This window comes from Lepidochelys kempii, chromosome 13 (genome assembly GCF_965140285.1).
Source record: "Lepidochelys kempii isolate rLepKem1 chromosome 13, rLepKem1.hap1, whole genome shotgun sequence".
Lineage (NCBI taxonomy): Eukaryota > Metazoa > Chordata > Testudines > Cheloniidae > Lepidochelys > Lepidochelys kempii.
The window spans coordinates 15,215,153-15,240,817 of NC_136392.1; the positions used below are offsets into that span (position 1 = coordinate 15,215,153).

General features: G+C 41.0%; 1 protein-coding gene across 2 annotated transcripts; it reads left to right on the forward strand.

Annotated features, from left to right (window-relative positions):
• Positions 1-6,965: 6,965 nt before the first annotated feature.
• Positions 6,966-21,897, forward strand: ZFP64 (ZFP64 zinc finger protein). 2 transcript variants are annotated; one of them, XM_073309377.2, is made up of 6 exons: positions 6,966-7,160; positions 9,134-9,370; positions 10,765-10,926; positions 12,131-12,193; positions 12,888-13,139; positions 18,480-21,897. In XM_073309377.2, the coding sequence occupies exons 1-6, from the start codon at positions 7,112-7,114 to the stop codon at positions 19,778-19,780; spliced, it is 2,064 nt and encodes a 687-aa protein (XP_073165478.1). In that variant the 5' UTR covers positions 6,966-7,111; the 3' UTR covers positions 19,781-21,897. The 2 variants fall into 2 exon arrangements, with proteins under 2 accessions (XP_073165478.1, XP_073165479.1); XM_073309378.2 differs by lacking the exon at positions 6,966-7,160 and adding an exon at positions 8,067-8,429.
• Positions 21,898-25,665: the final 3,768 nt, after the last annotated feature.

Here is a 25,665-nt window from a genome sequence, read left to right on the forward strand (position 1 = left end):
TGCAGTATACTCCCCACTAGTTTCATAAATGCTTCAAAATTATACAACACAAAACGCATTTTTCCCCAGTCTTATCCATCATCACTATGTCAAGTTGAAGACATCTTTTAATTAAAAAGGTGGGAAGGCTTGATCTCCTATGGCTAATATAGAAGCAGTGATCATTTTTACAGTCATCAGACATAGTGAAACACTCTTAATTCCTTTTATTTCTATTTGCACAAATTGGGGTTGGAAGGGGGGCGGAGGAGCCAGAGAGAGTTTTTATTTTAATTTTATTTTATTTTATATATTTTGTGGAGAGATCAATAGGCATTACCAGTACTTAAATTATGTGGCCTTATCTAAATGCTTGGACTTTATGAAAGATGATAAGATTTGTAGAGAAAAACCTCAAAGAAGAATATTATTCTTGGTAAGCTTTGGTGTGCATGAGTTAATAAATTATAGTAGTCCTGGTCCTTAGGAATTCTGTTCTGTCTAAATTTCAGTTTTGTTTTCCACTTTCCTTCCCTGGCGGAGTTGAAGCTGGGAATAGCATCACTCAATGGCTCATTAGTTTGATAAACTGGCATAAGTGACTATAGCTACAATAGGTACCTCTAGAACAGAAGCATTTATGGGGCTCACGGGAATTCTGAAAAACACCAGAAAGTCTTTAGGTACTGAATCACAGCCACGTATTCTGAATCTTTAATTTTTTTATTTTTTTTCTGCAAGAATGTCAGCTCTAAAATATGGAATATGCTTTTCCCACTTGGTTTCTATTACTTGTAAAGCATTCAAAAGCTTCTAGAATAGAATTATCTCTGTACCATGCTAGAGAGCAAGCAAAACTCCTCCGAGTATTAAAGGAGTCCCTCTGCTGGGGTTGCTTTCCATTTTCGACCCAATAATATCATAAAAATGACTAAATATTAGTCTTGAGCTGTGCAATTTTGAATCCATCATATATTTGTTAGTTATCATGTTTATCCTAGCAGTGTTTCACCATGCTGCTTTATTTATACAACACATGGCTAAATAAATTTCACAAGATAACTAGTTTATTTTCAGAAGTGACATATCCATCAAAATAACCTGTTAATTATGACATAGCAAACCTTCAGTATAAATTGTTTGTTTTAAAGGTTGTTCAGGTTATGATAGCAGCCAACCAGTATCTAGGAAAAAAAGAGAATTTTAAAAAGAAGCACAAAGCAATAAGAAGAGAAAGAAGGAGTGACAACCACAACAGAGACAGGGCTGGCAAAGATGAAAAGTAAGATGCAGATGCCTTTTTAAAAAAAATCCAACCACTTTAGAATTCTTTGTTGTGGCTCTGATGAAGCACATACTAAGCTTAAGCATGAATAGGAGTTATGTATGTATTTAAAGTTAGGCATGCAAGTATGTGTTTTGCTGAATAGAGATATATTTAAGCATATGCTTAAAACTAAGCCTGTGCTTAAATGATTGCTGAATCAGGGCCTGACTGTCCCAAATAGCAAGAGGGAAATTAGCATTCAGTGCATCACTAGTAGGACTCTGGGTTTTCCCAAAGCTACAGACAGCAGATCTAGGCTGCAGAACCAGGGCCGGCTCTAGGTTTTTTGCCACTCCAAGAGCGCAACTGCCCAAGCAAAAAAAAAAAAAAAAGGGTGGTCGGAATGCTTACTTTGCCTTTTGCCTAGAGCCGGTCCTGTGCAGAACCTGTTGAAGAAAATATTGTGAGGATCAATTAATTTGAAGTTTTAGGACCCAGTTTAACTCCCACTGAAGTTGCTGACCACAAGATGCTAGGTACTCAGCGCTTTGGAAAACAGGCCACTCATTGAAGTACCTAAATATGAATTTCACCATTTCATTTTACAAAGCTTGACCTATATCCTCTAAATGCACAATATTTTTCCAAGTTAAATGAAGGTATAAATGGTTTGATATTAGGCCTAGATCTTCAGAATTATATGTTTGTGCACTTAAAACCTAAATCAGTTTGTGCATTTACCACAGCTCTGCATACAATTGGTGCATATGCAAACAGACAGCATATGTGCACGCAAATGATGCAGCTGGTCATTTGTTTGTTCAGCTTCACACACACTGTAATTTAACATGTAAATTCCAAAAAGTGAGGCTGATGAACATTAGTAATAAATCATTGATGTGTGGAAATAAATACGTATAATCAGAAGCTTACCTGGAAACTGAGTTTAATCCAGGATACTTACCCCTAAAATTTCCTAATCATGGCCCTGCATTTTTTATTTTGTGATGGGCAACAAAGCTTGATTGCTGCACAAAACACTGAAAATTTACCCAGCATAGTTTTTAAACCAACTTTGTGACAATGAATAATTAGATATATTACAAGGAAACAAATTGTTATTTGGTTATATTATTCATTTGAGGTATATTCTCTGTTGTCAGTGTGTTATGCGTTAGCACAGTGAATAATATTCACACCGAATTATTTTAGGGTTCATAGAGCAGTAAGAGATATCTTCATTTAATCCGATCGCTTAATCTGAGAAGCACACTTATATTGAAAATATTGTATAAATAGAGAATGTATTTGATGTCAAACTACCTACCTTGCATTATGAATTGAAATGACATTATTTTAAAACATTTGAAAAAGAATTATCGTAATTATACGTTATCATCATGGAGACAGATTACCTATTCTTTTAACATAATTAATTTGATGCACAATGAATTTATGTTGCTGCATATGTCATTATCCATCAATATAATGATGAATTACTAAGAATTATTTTCTAGAATCTTTATTTTAATTGCCCTGTTTATTTTTCTATAAATCCATCCTTCATTTGTCTCTTTCTCCTATCTCTGAAAATTTTAATTACGATTTACATTTATTTTCCTTTTCCCGCACCCACTGGACCTGATTCTCATTTCACATGCAGTGGTTTTACCCCACTGTAAATACACTGGGTACAGGGGAATAAATCCTGATTTACATCAGTGCCTGCAAACTTAGAATGAGGCCATATGCCTTTTTTAATTCCAATAATTTTTACCTTTGTACTTTTCGTAATATTTCTCTTCTCCTACACCCATTCCTTTAACATTCCTTTAATCTGATTTTTTTTCTCTTCCCTGTTAAACCTTTCCCACTCTATCTGGTTTGCAAGACAAATACAACAATAAAAGGTATAATATTTTAGGGGTTTGTCTCACTTTTAGAGCTTTATCTATAGTTCATATAAATTAAAAGGTATCTTTCGGTTTACTTCAGGGGATTTTGGATCAGCTCTCTGGTTTTTCTATGATGGCAAGCTTGGATAACACTGCCCCTGTGTGATCTCAAATGACATAAGGATGTCTGGAATTTTTGTATAAAGGTAATAGTATATGCAGTTCTTGCTGTGCATAAATCCCTTTCCTTGGGAAACGAGTTACGCCATGATTGTCCAATGCAGTGCTCTGAAATGGCTGTTTAGAATTCCCTGGTTAGGGAACTGTTTACACCCGTATGTTTTTTAAATTCTTCTTTCATGATTGGTTTCAGAGTAACAGCCGTGTTAGTCTGTATTCGCAAAAAGAAAAGGAGTACTTGTGGCACCTTAGAGACTAACCAATTTATTTGAGCATGAGCTTTCGTGAGCTACAGCTCACTTCATCGGCTGCATGCCGTGGAAACTGCAGCAGACTTTATTTATACACAGAGAATATGAAAAAATACCTCCTCCCATCCCACTGTCCTGCTGGTAATAGCTTATCTAAAGTGATCATCAGGTGGGCCATTTCAAGCACAAATCCAGGTTTTCTCACCCTCCACCCCCCCACACAAATTCACTCTCCTGCTGGTGATAGCCCATCCAAAGTGACAACTCTTTACACAATGTGCATGATAATAAAGTTGGGCCATTTCCTGCACAAATCCAGGGGTTCAGTAGGCCCTATAAAGTCAGATATGAAAACCCGGTCTCTGTCCAAAACAGCTTTCAATTTAAATAAAGCCCTAATCCTGCAAACATTATGCACTTGATAAAATTTATTTCTGTGAGTCAAGTTATGCTATGCTTAGTGTTTATAAGAATATTTCTGTAGAAACATCTCATGAACTGGGTGATTCTTTTGAAAGTTAAACATTGTTTAGTGTGGTTAAATATGGAAGTTCGCTGAATTGATCTTCAGCGGTGCTGTAACTCAGAACTGCTTTCTAACATTGTGTGTGAAGTTCCACAGATTAAAGAGTACAAGAGTGCAGCTTCACCCCTTTTTCATTTCAGGAGGTGTTGGCAAATGTCTTTCCTCAGAGTGCCCTCAGTTCTTTCCTTGCAAGCATAGGGAGCTAAGAAGCTCAGGCTGCTATTGACATGCTGGACTGGCCCCAAAATGCTTGTTAGTAGAGAAATGGCAGGAATAAGGGGAAATAAATTCCTTTATGAACTGCCAGCTGTAGGAGTGATGTTTGCCTGCATCTAATGCTATGTCTACACTATGAGTTAGGGATATAGTTCCCAGCTCACATACACATAGTTGCACTAGTCTGATGAGAGCTACCACAAGTATAAATATAGTAGCTTAGCCGTGACAAGTACAAACCTGCCTGAACCCCATAAGTAAGTACTCGACAGCTGCACTATTTTATACTTGTACTTCCTATGAGTTAATGTATTTCTTCTTTTTAATCTTATTCAGCTGACTGAGTATCAAGAGTAATAGTGATTGTTGGGGAACTGGATGGTTCCAAAGACTGGTAATGCATTGGCTACTGTGCCTTTCACCTCTGTCCGCTGGCACTGGAACAGTTTTTCTAGTGGGGGTTCTGAAAGTCATTGAACAAAACTGTAAACCCTATATATGATGGAAACCACTTCAAGCCACGGGGCGCTGCTGCATCCCCAGCACCCCTAGTTCCAGCGCCTTGGTCTCATTGGTTCAACTCCAGTCTTCACTGGTATCAATTAAAAGTTGTTACCCAAGTGTCTCTGGACATCCAGTCCAAAGGAGAAGGCAGATTAGTGAGTAAATTTTCAATTCTGTTGCCCATGCTGTATCTGTTGTGTGGATAAAGGAAGGACTTCAGTCTTCCTGGGTGTCATTCTAGCCCCTTCCACAGGTAATAAATTCAGTGAAAACAAACAAAAACCCAAAACAAATAATGTCTGAGATCTGTAGTATTTTCTAATTGGGTCAGGCTGATGTTCTGATGGAAGGGCAATAACACAGTGAAAACTTATGAAAACAAATTATTCTACACTCCAAAATACAACTGTAGCTGAAATGAAGTATAGTACTATTGCAGAAAAAAACAATTTGGTTATATCTACCTTGGATAAAAGTAAATATGCTGGAAAAAATAGTAAAAAGGGTGAGAGCTGATGTTTCAATGATGAAGCCTTCTCTAAACTGTGGAAAAATAGATTAAGGTTGATTGTTATAACTATCCTAACCATGATATATTTTGGACACACTCCAAAGAAAGCATCATTAGCACTTACCATATTTTCTACTTCTAGGTTGTTTTCATAAACCCATTTTATAGGCAATAACTATATATTTATGCTGACATAATAGAAGGTGGGTTTCCAGAGTTTCAATGGAAATTCTGTAAGTCTAATCTAGTGTGATTTGAGAATCCCAAATGCATTTCTAAAACCATATCAATGTTCAGGATATAATAACCACTGTGGTTTAATTCAACTTTGGGGATTATTCTAAATCATTTTATGGTATTATTTAGACATCATATCTAGAACTGGGATTAAAATTTACCTGTAGTTTCAAAGGGGGATATATGTAGTGTTTTCAATCATCATCCTCCTGTACCTACCATGTGCTATTCAACACATTTGTTCAGCAGGCTCTGCTCTGGAGACCAAAACTAGGATTTTCCCCTCCTGCATCCTCGTCAGTCCTATGTCTGTAGCATATTGTTTTGGCAAAATAAATCACCAGAGATATCATATAGATGCCACTTTCCCAGGGGAGTAAAACTCTAGTTGGAACATGAACTGTAATTTGAAACTATCCGTTTAGCGTATACACTAAACTGCCAGCATTTATAATTAACTACACACAAAGGACTAGGTGAAAAGAATATTCAGAGTACAAAGTCAAGCACTCAAAAGTGAGGAAATATCAGAATTAAATTTGCCTGTTCAACCTTAATTTACCCCCTTTGTGCAACTGCATTAGGATATAGTCTTTAATCACATAATACTTTTCCAATCTGCTCCCTCTATGCTCTTCTCCCCTCTGCATTTGAGAGAAACTGTTTTCCCTTCTATTCTGCCTCGGAACTAGCAGAGGAATCAGTGAGAGCACAGCAAAGAGATTATTCCTCCTTTTACAGTTGATACCTAGTACGCAGTAGCCTACGGAGTAGAGGCACTTAAAAACGAGGAGTCCGGTGGCACCTTAAAGACTAACGTTTATTTGGGCATAAGCTTTCGAGGGTAAAAAGACTCCATGCATCTGAAGAAGTGGGTTTGTTACCCATGAAAGCTTATGCCCAAATAAATGTCAGTCTTTAAAGTGCCACCGGATTCCTCGTTGTTTTTGTAGACACAGACTAACAGGGCTACCCCTCTGATACTTGGAGGCACTTAATTTGCCTTGCTGTGCTTGTAAATATCCGAGCTGTGGGAGCAGTCCCGGGTGCGCCGTGTGTGGGATGGGTAAACAGGAGCACCCTCTTGTGCAGAGCTGGGGAGAGACAGGCAACAAGCAGCGTGGAGCTGTATGAATAATAACCAGCAAGCCCCAGCCTGCAGACACACACACAGCACCAGCCTGCACCGAGTGCCTATGGAATCCGCAGCAGGCTGCCTGGCGCTGTACAGAGACCCGGCTGCAGCCTGCCCAGCGTAGAGAGACTCTGAACAGGCACCTGCCGAGAGCCGCCCAGAGAGGCGAGGGGCAGCAGCCGCCCCGCTCCCCTGTGTCCCCACGTGCTGTCCCAGAACTAGCAGGTGGGTTCCGGGCCCCGTGAGGGCAGCGGCCTCCGCGGCTGTCACTGAGCATGCTCGCAGCGCGCGGGCACGCTCGGCTTGGGCTTCTCCACGTCCGTCCCTGCCCGGGGCGCGGGGGTCCCCGCCGCCGCCAGTGAGCCTCTTGCCGGGGGGTGGAGCTCCCGGGCCAGGCCGTGCCGCGCGCCATGAACCCGGGCGGCGGGAGGGCGCCGGGCTTCCCGGGCCCCGTGCCGTGTAAGTGCCGAGCGGGCAATGCGCGCTCCGGGGCCCGCGCTGGGGAAGCCGAGCCGAGCCGGGGCCCGGGCAGGCCCCGAAACCTGAGTAGCGCAAGAAGCGGGCGGGAGCCAAGCCCGGGAACGTGGCTCGGGGAGGAACGCGGGGGAGAGCAGCCGGCGGGCTGGGCGGGCTGCCCCGCCGCGCAGCGGGGGCTGGGGGCGGCCGCGGAGAGAGGCTCCCCGGGCGGCCCCGCTTCGGAGTTCCCCCGTCGGGCCGGGGCCTGGGCGAGCAGCAGGTGCCGCCGCCCCAGGCGGGGAGCCGGGGCGCAGCGAGGGGCCGGTCCTCGGAGAGAAGGCGGGCGGCGGCCAGAGCCATCCGCCGCCGCTCAGCGCGGGAGGGCGGACCGCAGCGGGTCCCGGGCTCCGACGCCCCGCCCAGGAAGAAGCCCCTTCTTCCCGGCAGCGGGCGAGAGGCGCTGCCCGGCGGAGATCGACTCTGGCCTGCTGCCGCCCGTCCCCAGCTCTCCTCCGGCCACAGGCTCGCGGAGGAGACGGGCAAGGGGGGTGGAGATCGGGGGTCAGGGAGAAAGAGGGATCTGGGGGGTGAGGGGCGGGAACTGTTCTAGCCCCCCACTGGGGAGGGGGCGTGAGACGCTTGGGGGGCGTTGGGGGCGGGCAGAAGGCTGGGGGCGGCAGGAGTAGGGCACAGAGGTGTGGGGGCAGACAGGGCTGTTAAGGAACAGTAACGGTAAGAAGGAGGAGCTGTGAGTGGGGGAGAAGGCAGGGGGAACAGGTCGGGGACTTAGGGATAGGCCACATGGGGCAGTTAGGGGTAGGGGAGGCAGGGGAAGAAGTTGGATGTTAAGCAGTAAGGGCAAGGGAGGAGGCGGGGCAGAAGGCGGTGGGAGGTAAGGGCAGAAGGCGGTGGGAGGTAAGGGCAGAGGGGAAAAGGCCGTCTTACTGCTTGGGCTCTGCTGGGCAGCACAGAGGATGCCTGCAGGGGAGCCAAGCAAGAGTTACCCTGACACCTCACTCCATTCTGCTTCTAGGACTATCCATGTTCATTAAGGACCCATCCACCCACAATTGGAGCACTGGGCAAGGGGCTACATTTTCTGGGAAAGCTCCCCAGGTGCATAGGGCAAGCCCCCTGGGCTTAATGCAAGGAGCAATGGTGTAGGTCCTTTGGTCCAATTCACAAAGGCATTTTGCAGTAGTACAAGCCTCCTGGCTGTGAGAGTCACTGCGCAGCATGCAAAGATGCAAGTTCCCAGAGCGCAACTGTCATGTAAGCCCCTATAGCCTAGTGAGTAACATGGAAACAGAATGTAACATTATCAGCAACCTAAAGTTCAGCATTGCAGGCATGCAAGTTTCACGAATGAAGTTTCCCAGGAATCTTAGAGTAACTTTTTTTTTTAGGTTGGCTATGATCGAATGGCTTTGCACTTCAGGCTGCTCAGCACACTCTGCTCCTACTGAAGTCAGTGCCCAGAAGCTTCATATACCACTAAATATGTTTAGTTTTTCATTGGTTGTAATACCCATGTGCTGTCATCTGCTGAATGCTATGCCTCTTCACATAAAAGACAGTATTTATAGAAAGAAAAGGTGTACTTGTGGCACCTTAGAGACTAACCAATTTATTTATTATTAATATTAATTTATTAATATAAATTGGTTAGTCTCTAAGGTGCCACAAGTACTCCTTTTCTTTTTGCGAAGACAGACTAACACGGCTGTTACTCTGAAACCTGTTAGTATTTACAGAGTTCAGCATCTTGGTTTCACAGTTCCTATTATAGCTCTCCCAATAGTAGGTGAAAGGGAAATGTTGCAGTTATTCAATGAGAAATTGGAATGCATGATATTCTAATCGAGGTGTTGATCCATTTGATAATCTTATTGGAGTCTCTCTTTGCTTTTGTGTAGGAATGTTTTATGTTTTGATTTCATCAGTGTAAATTATTTGATCTCCTTCCATTTTTGTAGTTCCAGGAGGCACCACTGTCCTAGTGGAGCTCACCCCAGATATCCACATTTGTGGCATTTGCAAGCAGCAGTTCAATAACCTCGATGCCTTCGTTGCTCACAAGCAGAGCGGCTGCCAGCTGATCAGTGCAAATGGAACCACTAGTACAGTCCAGTTTGTTTCAGAAGAAACTGTGCCATCAACACAGACTCAAACCACAACCAGAACAATCACTTCAGAGACTCAGACCATCACAGGTATTGCTTAGGAATTTGAAAGCACACATCCTATAGAAAATAGAAATGTAAGTCCATGTACCCCAGCACATTACGTTAAAACACCAATTTGCACACAAGTATTCACATATGATTTGGTGAGGGAAGGAGAAGCAGTCTGACTACTTTGTTAGCTTTGGTATAACACTATGCACTTAATTTGACAAAACTGTGAATCTGTTTATAGACTGATACAACATGCAGCCAACACTTAATGAAAGGGAAACTGTAATCAGTGGCAGTATTCATGAAAAATACTTAAATTACAGGACATTTTTAGTGGTGCCCTTGTTAACAAACACAGGCTTAGAGTTTTTTTGGTCTTCAGTCCAGGTCCTCCTTATAAGAGAACACTGCACTGGAACAACTGCTCTCACAATTAGTTAGCTAGAAGTATTTACTCAGTATTCCTACCTCTGCAGAGGTTTAAGTTAGGCTGAAGCATATGCAGACCTTTACTTGCATAAAGTTACATGCGTGCATGTTTTCAGGCTCAGGGCCTCATTTAATTTGAATTAATTTGAACAGACACATTAATTTTCAGAGAGATTTGCAGAAACGTTTTGGGATAAAGAATCTGATATACGAAAGCCTTAAAACTAGTGAAAAGATAGGATAGTCAAGTGGACTGAATTCAGGGCTGGCTGCCAGGAATTTTTGAGTTCTAATCCCTGCCTGTGATTCACTGGATTTTGGATGAATTTCTTAAATTATCTGCCTCTTATTTACTCACTTGTAAAACAAAGGCAATAATACCAATCTATTTGATGTTAGGAAAGCGGTGAGATTTAATCAACTTAAAAGCCATTAATTGGTCTGCGTTAAAATGTTTTTTCTTACTCTGTTTACAGTTGACACCTAAAATTCCTATAACTGAAAGAGATTAGATATTTTTTAAAAAAAAAACCTATTTTTTCAGTTTGTTTACTTCATACTTTTGACAGCATTTTGTATAAAGCCAGTTTTGCTGTTTCCCCTGAATACTGATTTAGGGCTTCGATCCTGCTAACATTTAACAACATGTATAACTGTATTTATATAAGTAATCTGTCCCCACACAAACAGCAGAAGAAACTGACTCAGCCCTGAGTCCTGTAATTGGATCCACACCATCACACCCTTGTGCTTGTGTAAAATCCCACAGGTTTCAGTGCAATTTTGTACTGGTGCAAATGACTTGCAGGATAGGGGCCTTCGTCAGTTTCTTTTTTGGTTTACCTGGGGCTTTCACTTGTAATAGGTAGAGAAAAACATTTTATAAAAGAATAGGCAAATGTGATTGTAAAACTAGAACTAGGTACGGGTGGTGCTTAATAGAATTTGATACGAACTGGAGATGTTTATACTAAGAAAGTGGGCCATTTTTATGTTTTTAGTTTCTGCTCCAGAGTTTGTTTTTGAGCATGGCTACCAAACATATCTGCCCAGTGAGAGCCGTGAACCTCAGACTGCTGCTGTTGTCTCTCCATCATCAAAAACGCGTTCCAGAAAATCCACTACTGCAGTTGTCCAAAAGAAATTGAACTGCTGCTATCCAGGTTAGGTATTGGCTACGTCGTCCTTTTTTTCTTTCATTTTTGCAATTGGTGGGCTTAGGATAGTTATAAATATGCTAGGCTTGCCTAATTTCATGAAATTAATCTGCACAGAATCTAGAAGACAGCATGATATACTCCTTTACGCCTGATCCTACACAATTAAAGTCAGTGGGAGTTTTGCCATTGACTTCAGTGAGTGTTGAATCCAGCCCTCAGACTCTGATCTTGCTCTAATGATGTGTGCTGGCCAGGGTCACTGGGGCTCTACCTGGCTTCCAGGTGTGCTGACACACATCGCTGTAAAAGTATGTCCTGATTTGTATCTTCCTAACTGTGTTCCCAATCTTGCAACTCATGTGAAGAATCCTGAAAGTTATTTGCACTGTATCCACAGCTCTGATGAACCAAAATGTTTGCAAGGATGTACTGATTTTAAATATTGTCAATATTTAAATCATATTAATCAGTGAAGTTACTGTATAAATTCCTGCAAAACAGATGCTTAATTCTTTCATATAGGATTCAGTTCTGCAAGCCTTGGAAGTTAAACTTTCCTCACATGAGTAGTCTTGTTTATTTAAATAGAGTTTACAGTATTGTTTCAAGTCTTTCCTTTACCTGAGAATCTTATTTCACACGCACAGTCTTAGTTTGCACACACACAAACTTTCAGGGCCCTACCCAGTATTCTGGACTCAGGCAAAACTCCTGAGAATGAAGGCCCCAATGTGTTAGCTAGGCGCCCACTATCTCTAATCTGAGACTATATATGAAATTAATTAGTCTCCCTGTGTCCCCTGTGTACTGTAGAGTGCATCTCAAAACCCAGGCAGAGATTCCACACAATTTGTTTTAGAGATTACCACGAAAAATTCCAGAATGAGTTAATGCAGAGAATGAATTATCTTCTAGGGAAGCACTAGAAGACTAAAGTTTATAGGTAAGTATAGCTACTTACTTATTGTAAGTAAGTGTATGTAAACAAGATGTGGACTTCATTTTCCGGCAATGTTGAATGCCGTCTCTTTATTTTTATACAAACACAGAGCCTTGATATATTTGACAAAGAAATGTTACAGATACATGCCGAGAAAGGCAACATCCTGAATCTGTCAAAGTACATGTCCCCTGTCCCGTTGTCTTGTTAGTTTCTCTTAAATTTAAAAATCTAATTTTTTGTTTGTGGTATCTAATTTATTTTCAGGTTGCCAATTCAAGACATCCTATGGTATGAAAGATGTGGAACGTCATTTAAGAACACACACAGGTAAAATCTAAAGCCATCACCTTCTATTTTTCCTTCTTGTTGTTGTCAGTAGATTTTCCAGCAAAATAAGCATCTAGTTTTAGGTGGTACAACCTACATGTTCAAGAGGCACAATCCCTCCCCTAGCTTCTTGGAATGCAAGGACTGTCCTTTTGCATGCCAAGTCTCTCATTATGGTACAAACTACTTTAGTGTAGGCCAGTTTGTAACTTAGTCATCTGGCCTTCAGAGTTCAGAACATTAAAAATGATGTATGCTTCACTCATCACTGACACACGAGAACCTCTGTGGCATGAATGGGAAGCTGTTTTTCAGTGCATCACCGCATTGTACTATAGATTAGGACAAGAAGTTAAAGAAAATCTAGTTTGACACACTAATTCTAAAAAAATATACAAATCATTTTCAAATGAACTTTCAAAAGCTAGTGTAAGGGGACAATTTTTTCAAAGGGTCTTCTGAATTGTAGTTGCAGTGTTTGCATTCCTTACCATCTTTTCTGTGCAGATTAGGAGGAATGGTTAATCTGGAGGTGTTTGAAGGCATAAACATTGGAGTTTAATTAAAGGAGGCCTTTGGAAAATTCAGGCTATTGCGATTTGAAAATTCTATATAGTTTCTTTTTGTTTTGTTAAGTTCCAAGATTGTGTCATTACAAAAATTGTTATTTTGACGCTCTTTTGATGGTTTTCAGGAGATAAGCCCCATAAATGTGAGGTGTGTAGCAAGTGCTTCAGTCGCAAAGATAAGCTGAAGATGCACATGCGTTCCCATACTGGGGTGAAACCTTACAAGTGTAAACACTGTGACTATGCAGCTGCTGACAACAGCAGTCTCAACAAGCACCAGCGCATCCACTCAAATGAGCGTCCTTTTAAATGCCAGATCTGTCCTTATGCGAGCCGCAACTCTAGCCAGCTTACTGTCCATCTCAGATCCCATACTGGTAAGTCTAGACTGTAAGACTTCAAAATGTGTTGGGCCATATTTGAGGTATTTTAATGCTAAAAATGTAGATAGGTGCCCAGTGGGATTTTCAGAAGTGCAGAGGTGTCTGATTCCCAATCTGGAGTCAGTTATAGAACAGTTGCAACAGTTTAACTAAATTGATTGAGATATTGAATTAGTTAAACCAGTACAAACTCCAAATGTAGACACCCTAGAACTATTTTAATTTCTCCATAATTCATCTAGTTTACATCTGCAAATGACCAAATTCAGCTAAACCTCCACAGACCACTGCTGGTGGGTCCCCTCCAGATCAAGGCTGAGGCATGTTAGCAAGACAATAAGAGGAAACTGGCCTTGCTGCTGCCCATGCTATACTTGTTCTGTGAATAGATGATTTCAGTCTCCAGGGTTGTCAGCCCACACACCTTTTGCAAACACTAAATCCATAAGTTCTTATAGTTAAATTATTTTCCTAAATTCTCTTTTAATCAGAGATTAATTCTTGTAGTTTGTATGCAATTTGCTGTAAAGATAACTGATCTTTTTTGTGACAGTACAGTTATCTCTGACATATGATGCTTTTCACTTATTCTGTGGTATTAGATTGTTTCCATGCTTTTTACGGGTTTGATAAGTTCTGTGAATGTTAGCTGCAAAGCGATTACTATTCAGGGTTTACTATATTAGCTTTGAACCTGCTCTAGGTTCTGATTTTGAATTGAGGTATTACACTGTACATTAGTTCAGATGTAGGCAGTGTGGAATTTATTTCCAGCAGATAAAAGAAATAAATCACATGTGAAATGTGGAGGAGCGGCGGGTCAGACCAATCTGTCCTGAGCAGAGGAGTCTTTTATGCTTCACAAATCTGCTGTGATGCCATAGGCAGGACAACTAGGGAGTTGTTTTACAAGGTTCACCTGTTTCTGCTGCTACATAACAGGATGTGATGGGCAGTAGGAATTGTACATGGGGGAGTCAGATAGTAATGATAGATAGAGTCCAGAGAACACCTGATGTAGATTTACCTCCTCTAATGCAAGTGTGCGCAGGTACATATATGTAAGCTGTAGCAGTTGTGCCTCTCGAAGGATTAATCCATGGAAGAAGGAAAACAGTAGTTTTGTTTTATTCTTCTCCGCTTTTCCACCAGAGTATGGTAGATTTTTCACTGCCACCTGTGAAGACTGGTTTCAGAGTAACAGCCATGTTAGTCTGTATTCGCATAAAGAAAAGGAGTACTTGTGGCACCTTAGAGACTAACCAATTTATTTGAGCATAAACTTTCATGAGCTACAGCTCACTTCATCGGATGCATCCGATGAAGTGAGCTGTGAAGACTGATGAATTGGCACTTACATATTTTCTGCCACTGGGAGGCCAAGTGGCCCTGATTCGGAAGGGTTCAGCCAGTGAAGAACAAGGAGTGAATAAGCCCTTTGTGATTTTTAGCAGATAAATAGGGTGACATGGGCATGAGAACGCAGGCTTGCTTTGCCAGTTTAAAATCACAGCCTTTGTGTCAAGTTACCCTTTCAGGGCCATATGCTCCCCTCTTCCAAATAAATAATTTGACTTGTTATACTAGAACTTGTGGAATTAAAGTGGTCTCTTCCCTGCTGTTCCAGGTGGATGAGGGAAAGAGGCATGTGCCAGGAGCAGATTCTCTAGGGTCTGCTGAGAAGTCAGCATAGTTCCCAGTTTATCCACATAGAAAAGTTACCCTTCACTTTAGGTTTCATGACTCTTCACTTCATTAGTAGCACAACTCCCTTTGAAACCATGCTGCATTTGCCTTTGCCCTTCCAGGCTTGAAACTAAGATGAATTGCAAACAAAGAGGGGAGTTCTTCAAGTAAGTCTTGTATGGATTACCTCTGGGAACACCTCATTCTGTAGTGGGGATCAGATTTCGTCCCTCCCTCCTATCTATCTCTGGAATGCCTATTCTTGTCCATGGTGGCTAGGAGGCAAGAGGGAATGTGTGTAAGTGTGAGCTGTGTTCCTGTTTCCACAGATTTGAGGTCTTTTCTGACCCCATTACTACTTCCCTTCACTGCTCAGTATGCGATGTCAAGTCTTTAGAGTTTAGTTTCTTGTTCTATCTTTCCCAAGTAAATCTTTTTAGATATGAAGAACTTGTAGGTGTAATTTGTTGCATATAAATACAAAGCTTTAAAAAATGATTACATCCCTATTATTGTTCACTAAGAAATTAAATGGACTGGATTGGGTTAAAAGAAAAATTCAGACAGGTATTCAGGATGCAGGTCCTAATGGTACTGATCAACCATTCTTTGTACTGCAGGAAATCTGTTAGAAATTCATAGAGGTAAATGTCTTTGTGACCTACAGTAGAACCTCAGGTACGAAAATTTTAGGAATGGAGGTTATTCATAACTCTGAAATGTTTATAACTGAACAAAACCTTATGGTTGTTCTTTCAAAAGTTTACAACTGAACATTGACTTAACACAGTTTTGAAACTTTACTATACAGAAGAAAAATGCTGCTTTCCCTTTATTTTTTTTAGTAGTTTACGTTTAACACTACTGTACTGTATTGGCTTTATTTTTATTTATTTATTTATTCTCTGCTGCTGCCTGATTGCATACTCCTGGTTCCAAATGAAGTGTGTGGTTGACTGGTCAGTTCGTAACTCTGAGGTTCTACTGTGTATAATTTGGAGTCAGATTTTATAAACCCTTGCTAATTTGATTAATCCTTTCATTCTCTTAATTTCAGTGGTACAATTCACATGAGTATTAGTTTTCAGGATCAAGGCCCTGAAGTTCTTTGGTACCTCTGCCAGTGTCAAATTATGCAAGGCCAGTAGTGTAAATATGTATAATAGATCAATCTGCAATTTAAAAAACACATGTATTGCAGAATTTGAGTACAAAAGTAACACTGTCAGTCCATTATATGAAAATTTGAGCTATTGAAATATGCACTATGCCTTCATCAGTAAAGTAGGTAAAAATTCAATAACGGAATCTTACAATTCAACTAGAAGAGTATGCAGCTGTGACTGTAAAATAAATAAGCTACACCAGCAACCAGTGTATCTTTGTTAATAAAAATCTTTATCACAAACATAATACGCTATATATCTCAATTATTAAACAGATGTGAGATTTGCACAGTATGCCACAACTTGATTTGAAAAATAAGCAGCTAAATCAATGACAGGTAGCTGGATAAACAAATTATGCAAAATTATACAAATATCACAAAGATCTATAAAATATTAACTATTAAAATAAATTAGCCATATGCAGTTTGATTATTAATGAACAAAGCATTGACTGAACTTAGTACATTCCTGCATTTTATTTGTCTTACATAGCACCCTATAGTTCTTTCACTTTTCTCCTTCCATGGCGTGACAGAGTAATAACAAAATGATGTCTTACTGTTCAAGTGGATCAGAGAAGAACTGTTAAGAATGAATAGTATTGTTTTGAAAATGCTATTTACTACAGTCTGCTTCTTCTTTTGTTTTTTAAATCATATTCGGAACGGAGTCATTGTCTTGTAAGTCCATGCCCTGGATTTGATCCACTGATTATGAATTAAATATATGTGGTTATTTTGGCTGCACATATTGTGACAACCCTACAAATGCAAGAAAATGCAAAGAACAGAGGTTTAGGCCCTGAAGATGCAAATGCTTATACATGTAACTAACTTTACCCATGTGAGTAGTTCCCTTGAAGGAAACGGATTATTCCTGAGGTTAAAGTTGAGTAAATACAAAAACGTTTGCAAGATTTAGCATTTGAATCCTTTGACACAGATTTTCAGCTGCAGCTGTTTCTAGTCTTCATGTGTGTGCCCATAAAAAATTGTGCATGTACATGTACTGTGCGGCACACATCTCTACGTGCATACTAATTTTAAAAAAATCTTTTAACTGTAGTTTGTGGAAAGTTGGTTGGTAACATCATGCAGAATCCTCCATTTCCAACAGTTGAATTGCATTACAAATTGCAAGACAAAACTATTCACTAAATAGTTCCCTAATGTTACATTTCTATATAAGTAAACTCATATGAACCCACATATCATTATTTATCTTTTGCATGTTTCACTCTTTTTAATTTTTCTTTTCCAATTATTGTGCCCCACTACAATTAAATTTTTCCCCATACAAACTGTAGGAAAATCCTATAAATCTGGAGTAACCACTGTATTTTCTGTGCATCCAAGTACATGATACTAAGTGTTGTCCTTCCCTATCACCTTCCCTCTTTGCTTTTTCAACATTTGCTTCAAAAACTGAAAATCTAGCTCAGGGATCGGCAACCTTTGGCACGTGGCTTTGGCAGTTCCCACTGGTCACAGTTCGCCGCTCCAGGCCAATGGGGGCTGCGGGAAGCAGCGGCCAGCACATCCTTCGGCCCGTGCCACTTCCCGCAGCCCCCATTGGCCTGGAGTGGCGAACTGCGGCCAATGGGGGCTGCGAGCAGCCGAACCTGCAGACGCGGCAGGTAAACAAACCGGTCCGGCCCGCCAGGGGGCTTATTTGAAAAATAAAGGTGCAGATTCTACAAATGTAAGAAATTTGAGCCAAATATCCTAGGGCAAATGTGGCATAGAAGAATAGGAATAGACGTGTACATTATTTTGGAGGATGATTTTTAATTTGGGTCTTCAGTGGTAAATATTTTATGATCAAAATATTTTAAAAAGATGATTAGCTAGTAATTTAATTCAACATAGTTTGGAACTGATTTAATACTCCATCATGCTTAAGTTCTCAGCATGACTACAGTTATGTGTATATGCTAACGTATATGTTTAGGAAAGGTTTATAATGCATCAAAATCTAGCAAAGAGACAACTTTTTTGTTTTTTAATGTTTATCTCAATTAGTTGAAAGCATTAGTTGAGACGTTCAATCTTATTAATGAAGGAAGATTGAGAATCTTCAGTAGCTTGTTTTGGAACAGTGTTCCACCATTTATATCACTAAAATGAACTAGAAATGGAGAACATCTGGAATACAAATACCAAGAAACTGCAGGGCCTGCAAGCATGCCCACATGTTCTCTCTATCCACAAGCACTCTGCGCCAGGAGTGGCTACTATGTTTCCCACACAAAAATGTCTCTGATCAGCTACAGATGAAACAAGAGAATGCAACGTTTGAATTTCAGCTCATTAAAGAATTTAGTGCATTGTGGAAATATGATGGGAAATTTTAACTGGAACAAATTGAGTTTACGTACCAGTTTAAGTTTATGCAGTTAATTGCAACTTTCAGTCTATCCCGGAAGTACTGTAGATTCATGGCTTGACTCCTCTAATTTAAATGCGTGTTTTGTTGACAGGAGATGCTCCGTTTCAGTGTCGGATGTGTAGTGCTAAATTTAAAATCAACTCGGACTTGAAGAGGCACATGCGTGTGCACTCTGGAGAGAAGCCATACAAATGTGAGTTCTGTGATGTCCGCTGTGCCATGAAAGGGAACCTGAAATCGCACATCCGTATCAAGCACAGCATGGAGAACACGCTCAAGTGTCCAGAGTGCGAGTTCCAGTGCGGAAACAAAACAACCCTTCGGCATCACTTAAGAGCCCATCAGCCTGAGCAGCCAGTGAAGTGCTCAAAATGCAACTACTCTTGCTCTAACAAGGCAGCTCTCAAGGTGCACGAGAGAATTCACTGCGAGGATCGCCCTTTCAAATGTGACTTTTGTAGCTTTGATACCAAGCAGCGGAGCAATCTGACCACGCACGTGAAGAAAGCCCATGGAGACAAAGTCAAGATCAAAAAGCAAACTACTGAGAAGAAAGAGGGAGATAAGTTAAAGCAGGGCAGCTCCAGGCAAGTAGCCAAATTGGATGCTAAGAAAGCATTTAAATGTGGCCTGTGTGAGGCTTCCTTTGTCCGAGAAGATTCTCTTAGGAGCCATAAGAAACAGCACAGAGAGTATAATGGGACCAAAAGTACTGAACTGGCTGTATTGCAGTTGCACATGGACCCCAGTAGGCAGACCAGTGCCCCAATCACTGTAAGTCACCTTCAAGTCCCCATTCAAGCCACTCAGGTTTCTCCTTACAATGAAGGAAGGGTCAAGATCATTGCTGGCCATCAAGTGCCTCAAGCTAATGGAACAGTTCAGGCTGCTTCAGTGAATGTTATGCCTCCCACATTAGTTGGCCAGGATCAGGAGGACCTATCTGCGAGTAGCCAGTTGCAAATACTGCGCCAAGTCAGTCTACTGGCACCGCCTCATCCCCCTGTTTCTCAAAGCGAAGCTGTGTCAGTGGGGCAGCCGGCCGTTCTTCTCACTGCCCAGGACCAAAGTGACAGCAATGCTCTCCACCAGACTTTGATTTCTGCTGCTTCAGTCAGTAGTCACAGGGCTTCAGCAAGCCAGACTTTCATCAATGATTCTGGAATCAGCTGCTCTGACTTGGAAGGGCTCAATGCTTTGATTCAGGAAGGGGCAACGGAAGTGGCTGTGGTTAGTGATGAAGGTCAGAGTATCTCTGTGTCCACTTCAGCTCCCCCTCCTCCCATCTTTTCCTCATCCTCTCACACACAAGCACCTAAGCAGACCTACTCCATCATTCAAAGTGAAGCCCATACAGCTTCACTGTGTCCTGCAGACTCCATACCGGATTAGTTTTAAAAAACTAGCGCAAATTCCACCCTGGATTGCCTTGTGAAGCCTTGGAGTCAGTGGGATTTTCATGACACTTAGTGAGGGCCAGTTTTTCAGGAGTCCTAAGATTGGCCTCTAAAGTTCCATTTGCACCACTTTGCACATGTAGTCGTATGTTGCATTCTCACATACTCATACAGTAACTTGCACATGAGGGTGTGCACAATTACATGTATTGGAAACTAGAGGCTTCAGTCTTTGAAAAATGTGAACCTAAATATCAAAGCAACTGTTTAAAATTTCACTTTTAAAAAAACTTCCCAGAGCAGGATTTACTTTGCGCAGCAAATGTCTTATTTAAACAAAATAGCTTTTTTTTTAATCAGATGCAAAGAACATCTCGCTTTAAGATACCATCCCCTGTGGAAAAATCTGAGGGCAGGTCTATATTACAAGGGAAAGTCGATCTAAGCTATGCAATTTGAGTTACGTTAGTAGTGTAACTCAAGTCGACACGTAGCTTAGATCTGCTTTCACAGGGTAGGGGTCCAAACTACGCTATGTCAACAGGAGACGCTCTCCTGTAGACTTCCCCTACTCTTTTCCATCTGGTGCAGTACTGGAGTCGACAGGAGAGCAATCTGCAGTCAATTTAGCGGGTCTTCATGAGACCCGCTAAATTGACCCCTGATGTATCGATTGCCACAGCGTGGATCCACTGGTAAGTGGAGACAAGCCCTGAGCAAGGTGGCTTTGTACAACGAACCAAAACAGTTGTTCAGAGACCCATTAACACCTAGCCAGCCTGTCCCAAACCTCCTCTTGCAGGTTACTATAGGACCTACCCTGTAGCTGTGCTCTACTGCATATAAGCCCTGATCAGGCAAAGTATTTAAACGTATGAGCAGCCCCATTGTTTTAAGTGGAACTACTCTCATGCTTAAAATTGAACACGTGCTTAGGTTCTTTGCTGGATTGGGGCTGTGATGGGAGCACCCTCTGTGGTTAATCTGTCTGTTGCTAACATAGTACAGCAGTGGTTCTACTTTTTGGACTTTGTACATGGTACCAATAATTTCCCCAAAACAAACGTCTGTTCATTTTTTTTATTACTTGTTAGACAATTCAAACTACTGGACATAATTCTAATAGAATTTCGTATTATCTAGGTGCTACTATTTAGATGATAAAAAATTAACAGTATATTAAACAACATTAAGAATTAAGGGCCCTAGTCCTTCAACTGCTTATGGATTTGCTTAACTTCACTTGAATAGCCCCACTGAAGTGTTTGCAGGATTGGGGTCTAAATTTGTAAATGTTGATTTTTTTTTTTCATTTAGATTCAGAACCAGACTAATCAGGATGAATTGGAGCCAGATTTTCAAAAGTGCTCAGCACACAGCAGCTCCTAATGTGACAGTTGTCACCAGACTTTTCCAAAATGCTCAGAGCCCTTCTGGCTGAGTTTTTTTTTTTTTTAAAAAATCTGGTCACTGATTTCTAATTACAGGAAAAGTCTATTGAAGTCAGTAGGAATTGGGGGCACTTAGCACTGTGGTTGAGACGCTCATGCAGAATCAGGCCCCAAAGTATTTCTGTTAAAATAATAGGCTGTTGTCTGTGTGTTGGTGATATTTTGTGTCATAACAGACTTTTTATGCAAATCATGTATACAGCACGATGCTCTGTATCAGAAGGGTCCTTCAAAAAAAAAATACAATATATTTTTCCAAATACAGTGCTGTAATTTTATGTCATTTGTTTTGGTTTTGAATTATTTGTTTTCAGTTGTGTGATTGAAAACAAATGTATTTTGCATTTCCATCTCTGTTCTTTATATGTAAGAATGCAGCATAAAGAGAGGAAAAAGAAAATGTCCTCAACCTTTTGCAGTACAAGTACAATTATAGATTCTGTTTTGGGAATCAAAAAGCTAGTTAATTTAAAAAAATATAACTACATTAATATTAGTACAGAACAAGATAGAGGTGGTTATTTGTGTGCTTAACATCACCATGCAATGAATGTGTATTTATATAAAGAAATATGTACATGTCAGTATTTGGCTTCAGCCATAAAAAATCAGTGGATCTGATTAACAGTTTAGTTAGGTCAGTGGTTCCCAAACTTGTTCCGCCGCTTGTGCAGGGAAAGCCCCTGGCGGGCCAGGCTGGTTTGTTTACTTGCCGCGTCCGCAGGTTAGGCCGATCGTGGCTCCCAGTGGCCGCGGTTCGCTGTTAAAGGCCAATGGGAGCTGCTGGAAACGGCGCGGGCTGAGGGATGTACTGGCCGCCACTTCCAAGAGCTCCCATTGGCCTGGAACAGCGAACCGCGGCCACTGGGAGCCGCGATCGGCCTAACCTGCGGACGCGGCAGGTAAACAAACCAGCCCGGCCCGCCAGGGGCTTTCCCTGCACAAGCGGCGGAACAGGTTTGGGAACCACTGAGTTAGGTATATAATATGTGCCTTTTTAGAGAGAGAGAGTGTGTGTGTTTCTCCATGGGTATGAAAACATGTTTTGATAGGATACATAAGTAGGGCCATATTTGAAATTAGTTTTATAGTATCTCTTTAAAAAAAAAGTCCGTTTGCACATGCATTTTCTTCCAGCCTTACTTATGTTTGCTTTCACAAATCTGAATCATATCCTTAAAAATGACATGGGAAAATGCAGACACAAATTATAGGTACAGTTTTAGAACCCTTCACTTTTGTTGACAGAGGAGTTGATTAGATGCGATCTGTATGCATGAATCCACCAGCAATGCCAACTTATTCCATGAAAGCCCTCAATGTAGTTTTTGTTTAGGCCTTAAAATCATGTTCCTTTTAAGAAAGCAGTTCAGAATAATAATCTTGATGCCTGAATCCTGGCTTTGGTTTGATTAGAACAAATTAGCAATATATACCCTCCAACCTTCTGGACGGGAGAAAAGGCTATTGTTTAGTTATAAAATAAATTTTGAGAATGTTAAACAGGGAACTAATTTATTAGTAAAGAAGATGGCTTCTTAGCTCCCAAGCTACACTGCTGTTTAAAGGAGAAATTTGTGGATATCTACATTTAAAAAATATTATCAACAGTCCATACTCTAATATAGTGATTCTTGTTCTCAGCCTTCCATATGATGGTTCCATTTGCAGCTGCTTCTCTTCATAGCTGTCTGAGAGTCATCTGTGCCAATTCCTAAAGTGCTATGGATAGAGGCATGCTGATTTATGGTGAGCTCGCATCTGAGGAGGACTAGTTGCAAGTCATTGAGCAAACCCGCTGTAATGTAAGATCAGAAACGGAATGGGAAGGGAGGTTGCTGTACGCAAAGCGAAGAAGAGGAAAAGTATAGTCTGAGCAATTAATTGGGAGCCTGGAAATTTTGAGTTACAATCCTGACATACTTGGGTTCCCCAACTGTAGAATGGACATAATACTTACTCTCTCAAGCATGTTGAAAACTTAATGATGTTTGTAAAGCACTTTGAAGATGAAATAGCACTTCGTGCTCGTATTATTTGTGGTCACTGATCTTCAGGGTGTGAACTATTGCTTTAGCTGATCGCATAATATTTTACCTATGTTTGAATTAAAGTGCACAGTAAAATATGTGATGATGTAGTAGATCAAGATACATTGGGACTTTTACCGCACTCGAGCAGTATCGCATGTGTCCTTATTGTGTGGCAAACTGGGGTGCTGTAGATTCATGCCCTGGGTTGGCGAGTAGTCAGTTGTCAGGTAGACAGACCCTTAGTATTCTCTGTTCCTCCCAGTCAAACCATCTATAAATGCTTCCGGGTATGTAGTCAGTGTGCACATTCTAACTTGTGAGATTGAGACTGGGGAAATGGTATGTAGTTTGAATATAGTTACAGTGGGCAGGCTGTAGGGAAGAGCAAGCAATAGGTAAAAGAAGACATTAAACAAAACAAGCAAACATTTTAAATCTTTTAACAGCAAACAACATTTTCTCCCCTCTCAAGACAAAACTTCATTGAGCTTCTAAAACCCTAATGCTGTAAGGGAGGGTATTCGGTTTGATCCCTCATTAGTGGAACGACATGGCAAAGCCCTTATTGACTTCTGTGTTAAAGGAACCAGCCCCTTTGTCGTACGCAATGATAGGCAATTGGAGAACAACATTGAAAGCAAACTCAATAAACCAACCACCAAAGGCTTATGCCCACTTTAGGCAAATATATATTTTCAAAATAAACGGGAGAAAAAAGACAAAAGAACAAAAAAAGTAAAGGAATGGGAGAGGAAAGGAGAATGACATCGTGGTTTCCATCTGCTAGAGAAAAATAATCAAAGGTTTCTAAAAAGTTAGACCTAATCTTTTCAAATTTGACAGAGGTCCCCCTTTTCCAAAAGGTACTCGCTCTTTAGCTGCCAGGTGAGCCAACTTGCTATGCCAAGCTTCTGTTCCTGGAGGCAGTCTGTTCTTCCACCTAAGCAATACAAGTCATTTGGATACAAGCACTGCTTTAGAGAACGAAGTTTTCTATGAGTTGGAGAGGTTAAGATGATGGGAGGTATCTATTATCATATTAATCGTCCTACCTACTTCTAGCCAAAAGTATTATTGCATGGGATAGTCCCAAAACATGTGAGCCAGTTTGGTCTGGGAGACCCACATTTCCAGCAGCAGTCTGTTTTGGCAAGGTCAATGCACTGCAATCTATGTGGGGACCAGTGTCAACAAAAACAGCAGAAGATCATTGTTTATCCTTGCAACGTTCTTGTGTCTAAACCTGAAAATCTTGCTCCTACTCTATTTAAATAATGCATTTGGACACCTCTTGACTATAAAATCAACGAGCAAAGTCAAATTCTGGGCATAATAGCAAATTTGCTCATAGGGGAATCTATGATAATTGGAATTTTAGGTGGCAACCCAAACATATGAAATATTTAGGAATCCTCAGCCCCAGTGAGCTGGAGAATCTGTTCAAAATTAATTTAGAGCCCATTTTAGTTCATTGAGATATTTGGGCAGAGGGCAAATCCTTACTCTTAGCCTTTGGGCCAAAATTTATATTATCAAAATGAATATGCTTCCCAAAATGTATACCCTGTGAGTTCTCCCAGTTACTATTCCTCCATTTTATTTTAGGAAAATTAACAATTTTTTTAAAATACTTCTCTGTGGGTGGATAGGAGGCCAAGACTGGCTTTATTTGACTATAACAGGGTTCAAAAAAGAACTAAAGTTCATGGAGGATAGGTCCATCAATGGCTATTAACCAGGATGTACAGGGATGGTGTCCCTACCTTGTGTTTGTCAGAAGCTGGGAATGGGCGATGGGATGGATCACTTGATGATGTTTATTCATTCCCTGTGGGGCACCTGACATTGGCCACTGTCCACTGAATGCATCCGATGAAGTGAGCTATAGCTCACGAAAGCTTATGCTCAGATAAATTAGTTAGTCTCTAAGGTGCCACAAGTCCTCCTATCGGAAGACAGGATACCAAGCTAGATGGACCTTTGGTCTGACCCAGTATGACCATTCTTATGTTCTTAAGTAAATTACAATTCCCAATCACAGCTGGAGGCTTCTGTTTCCCCAACTTTCAGCATTATCATGCAGACTTTATCATCAGCTAGACAGCCCTCTGGCTCCAGAGCATAATAGTGGAACAAGAGTTGGTCCATCCCCTCCAGTTGGCAGGAATGCTGGGTTCAATTTATTATGGTTTTGATTTTAGAATGTCTTCTACAGCATTGGCTACCAGAGACTCACGGGCTAGTTTGGCTAGAAAATTTAAATTCCATCTCATCTCACACGTTGATGCTGTACTTCGAGGCAACCATTTGTTGAAAATTGACAAGCTACCATTTAGTGTGGAAAGTAGAAGGATAAGAGGATAATTTTGTCTGTTTATTACAGTTTTTCCAATATA

Bases quoted from the DNA above. Each gene is read 5' to 3' on its own strand.
- ZFP64 (XM_073309377.2), top strand. From the start codon at position 7,112: ATGAACCCGGGCGGCGGGAGGGCGCCGGGCTTCCCGGGCCCCGTGCCG. The intron at 12,194-12,887 runs GTAAAATCTAAA...GATGGTTTTCAG, and splicing joins TCATTTAAGAACACACACAG to GAGATAAGCCCCATAAATGT. The intron at 13,140-18,479 runs GTAAGTCTAGAC...TTTTGTTGACAG, and splicing joins CCATCTCAGATCCCATACTG to GAGATGCTCCGTTTCAGTGT.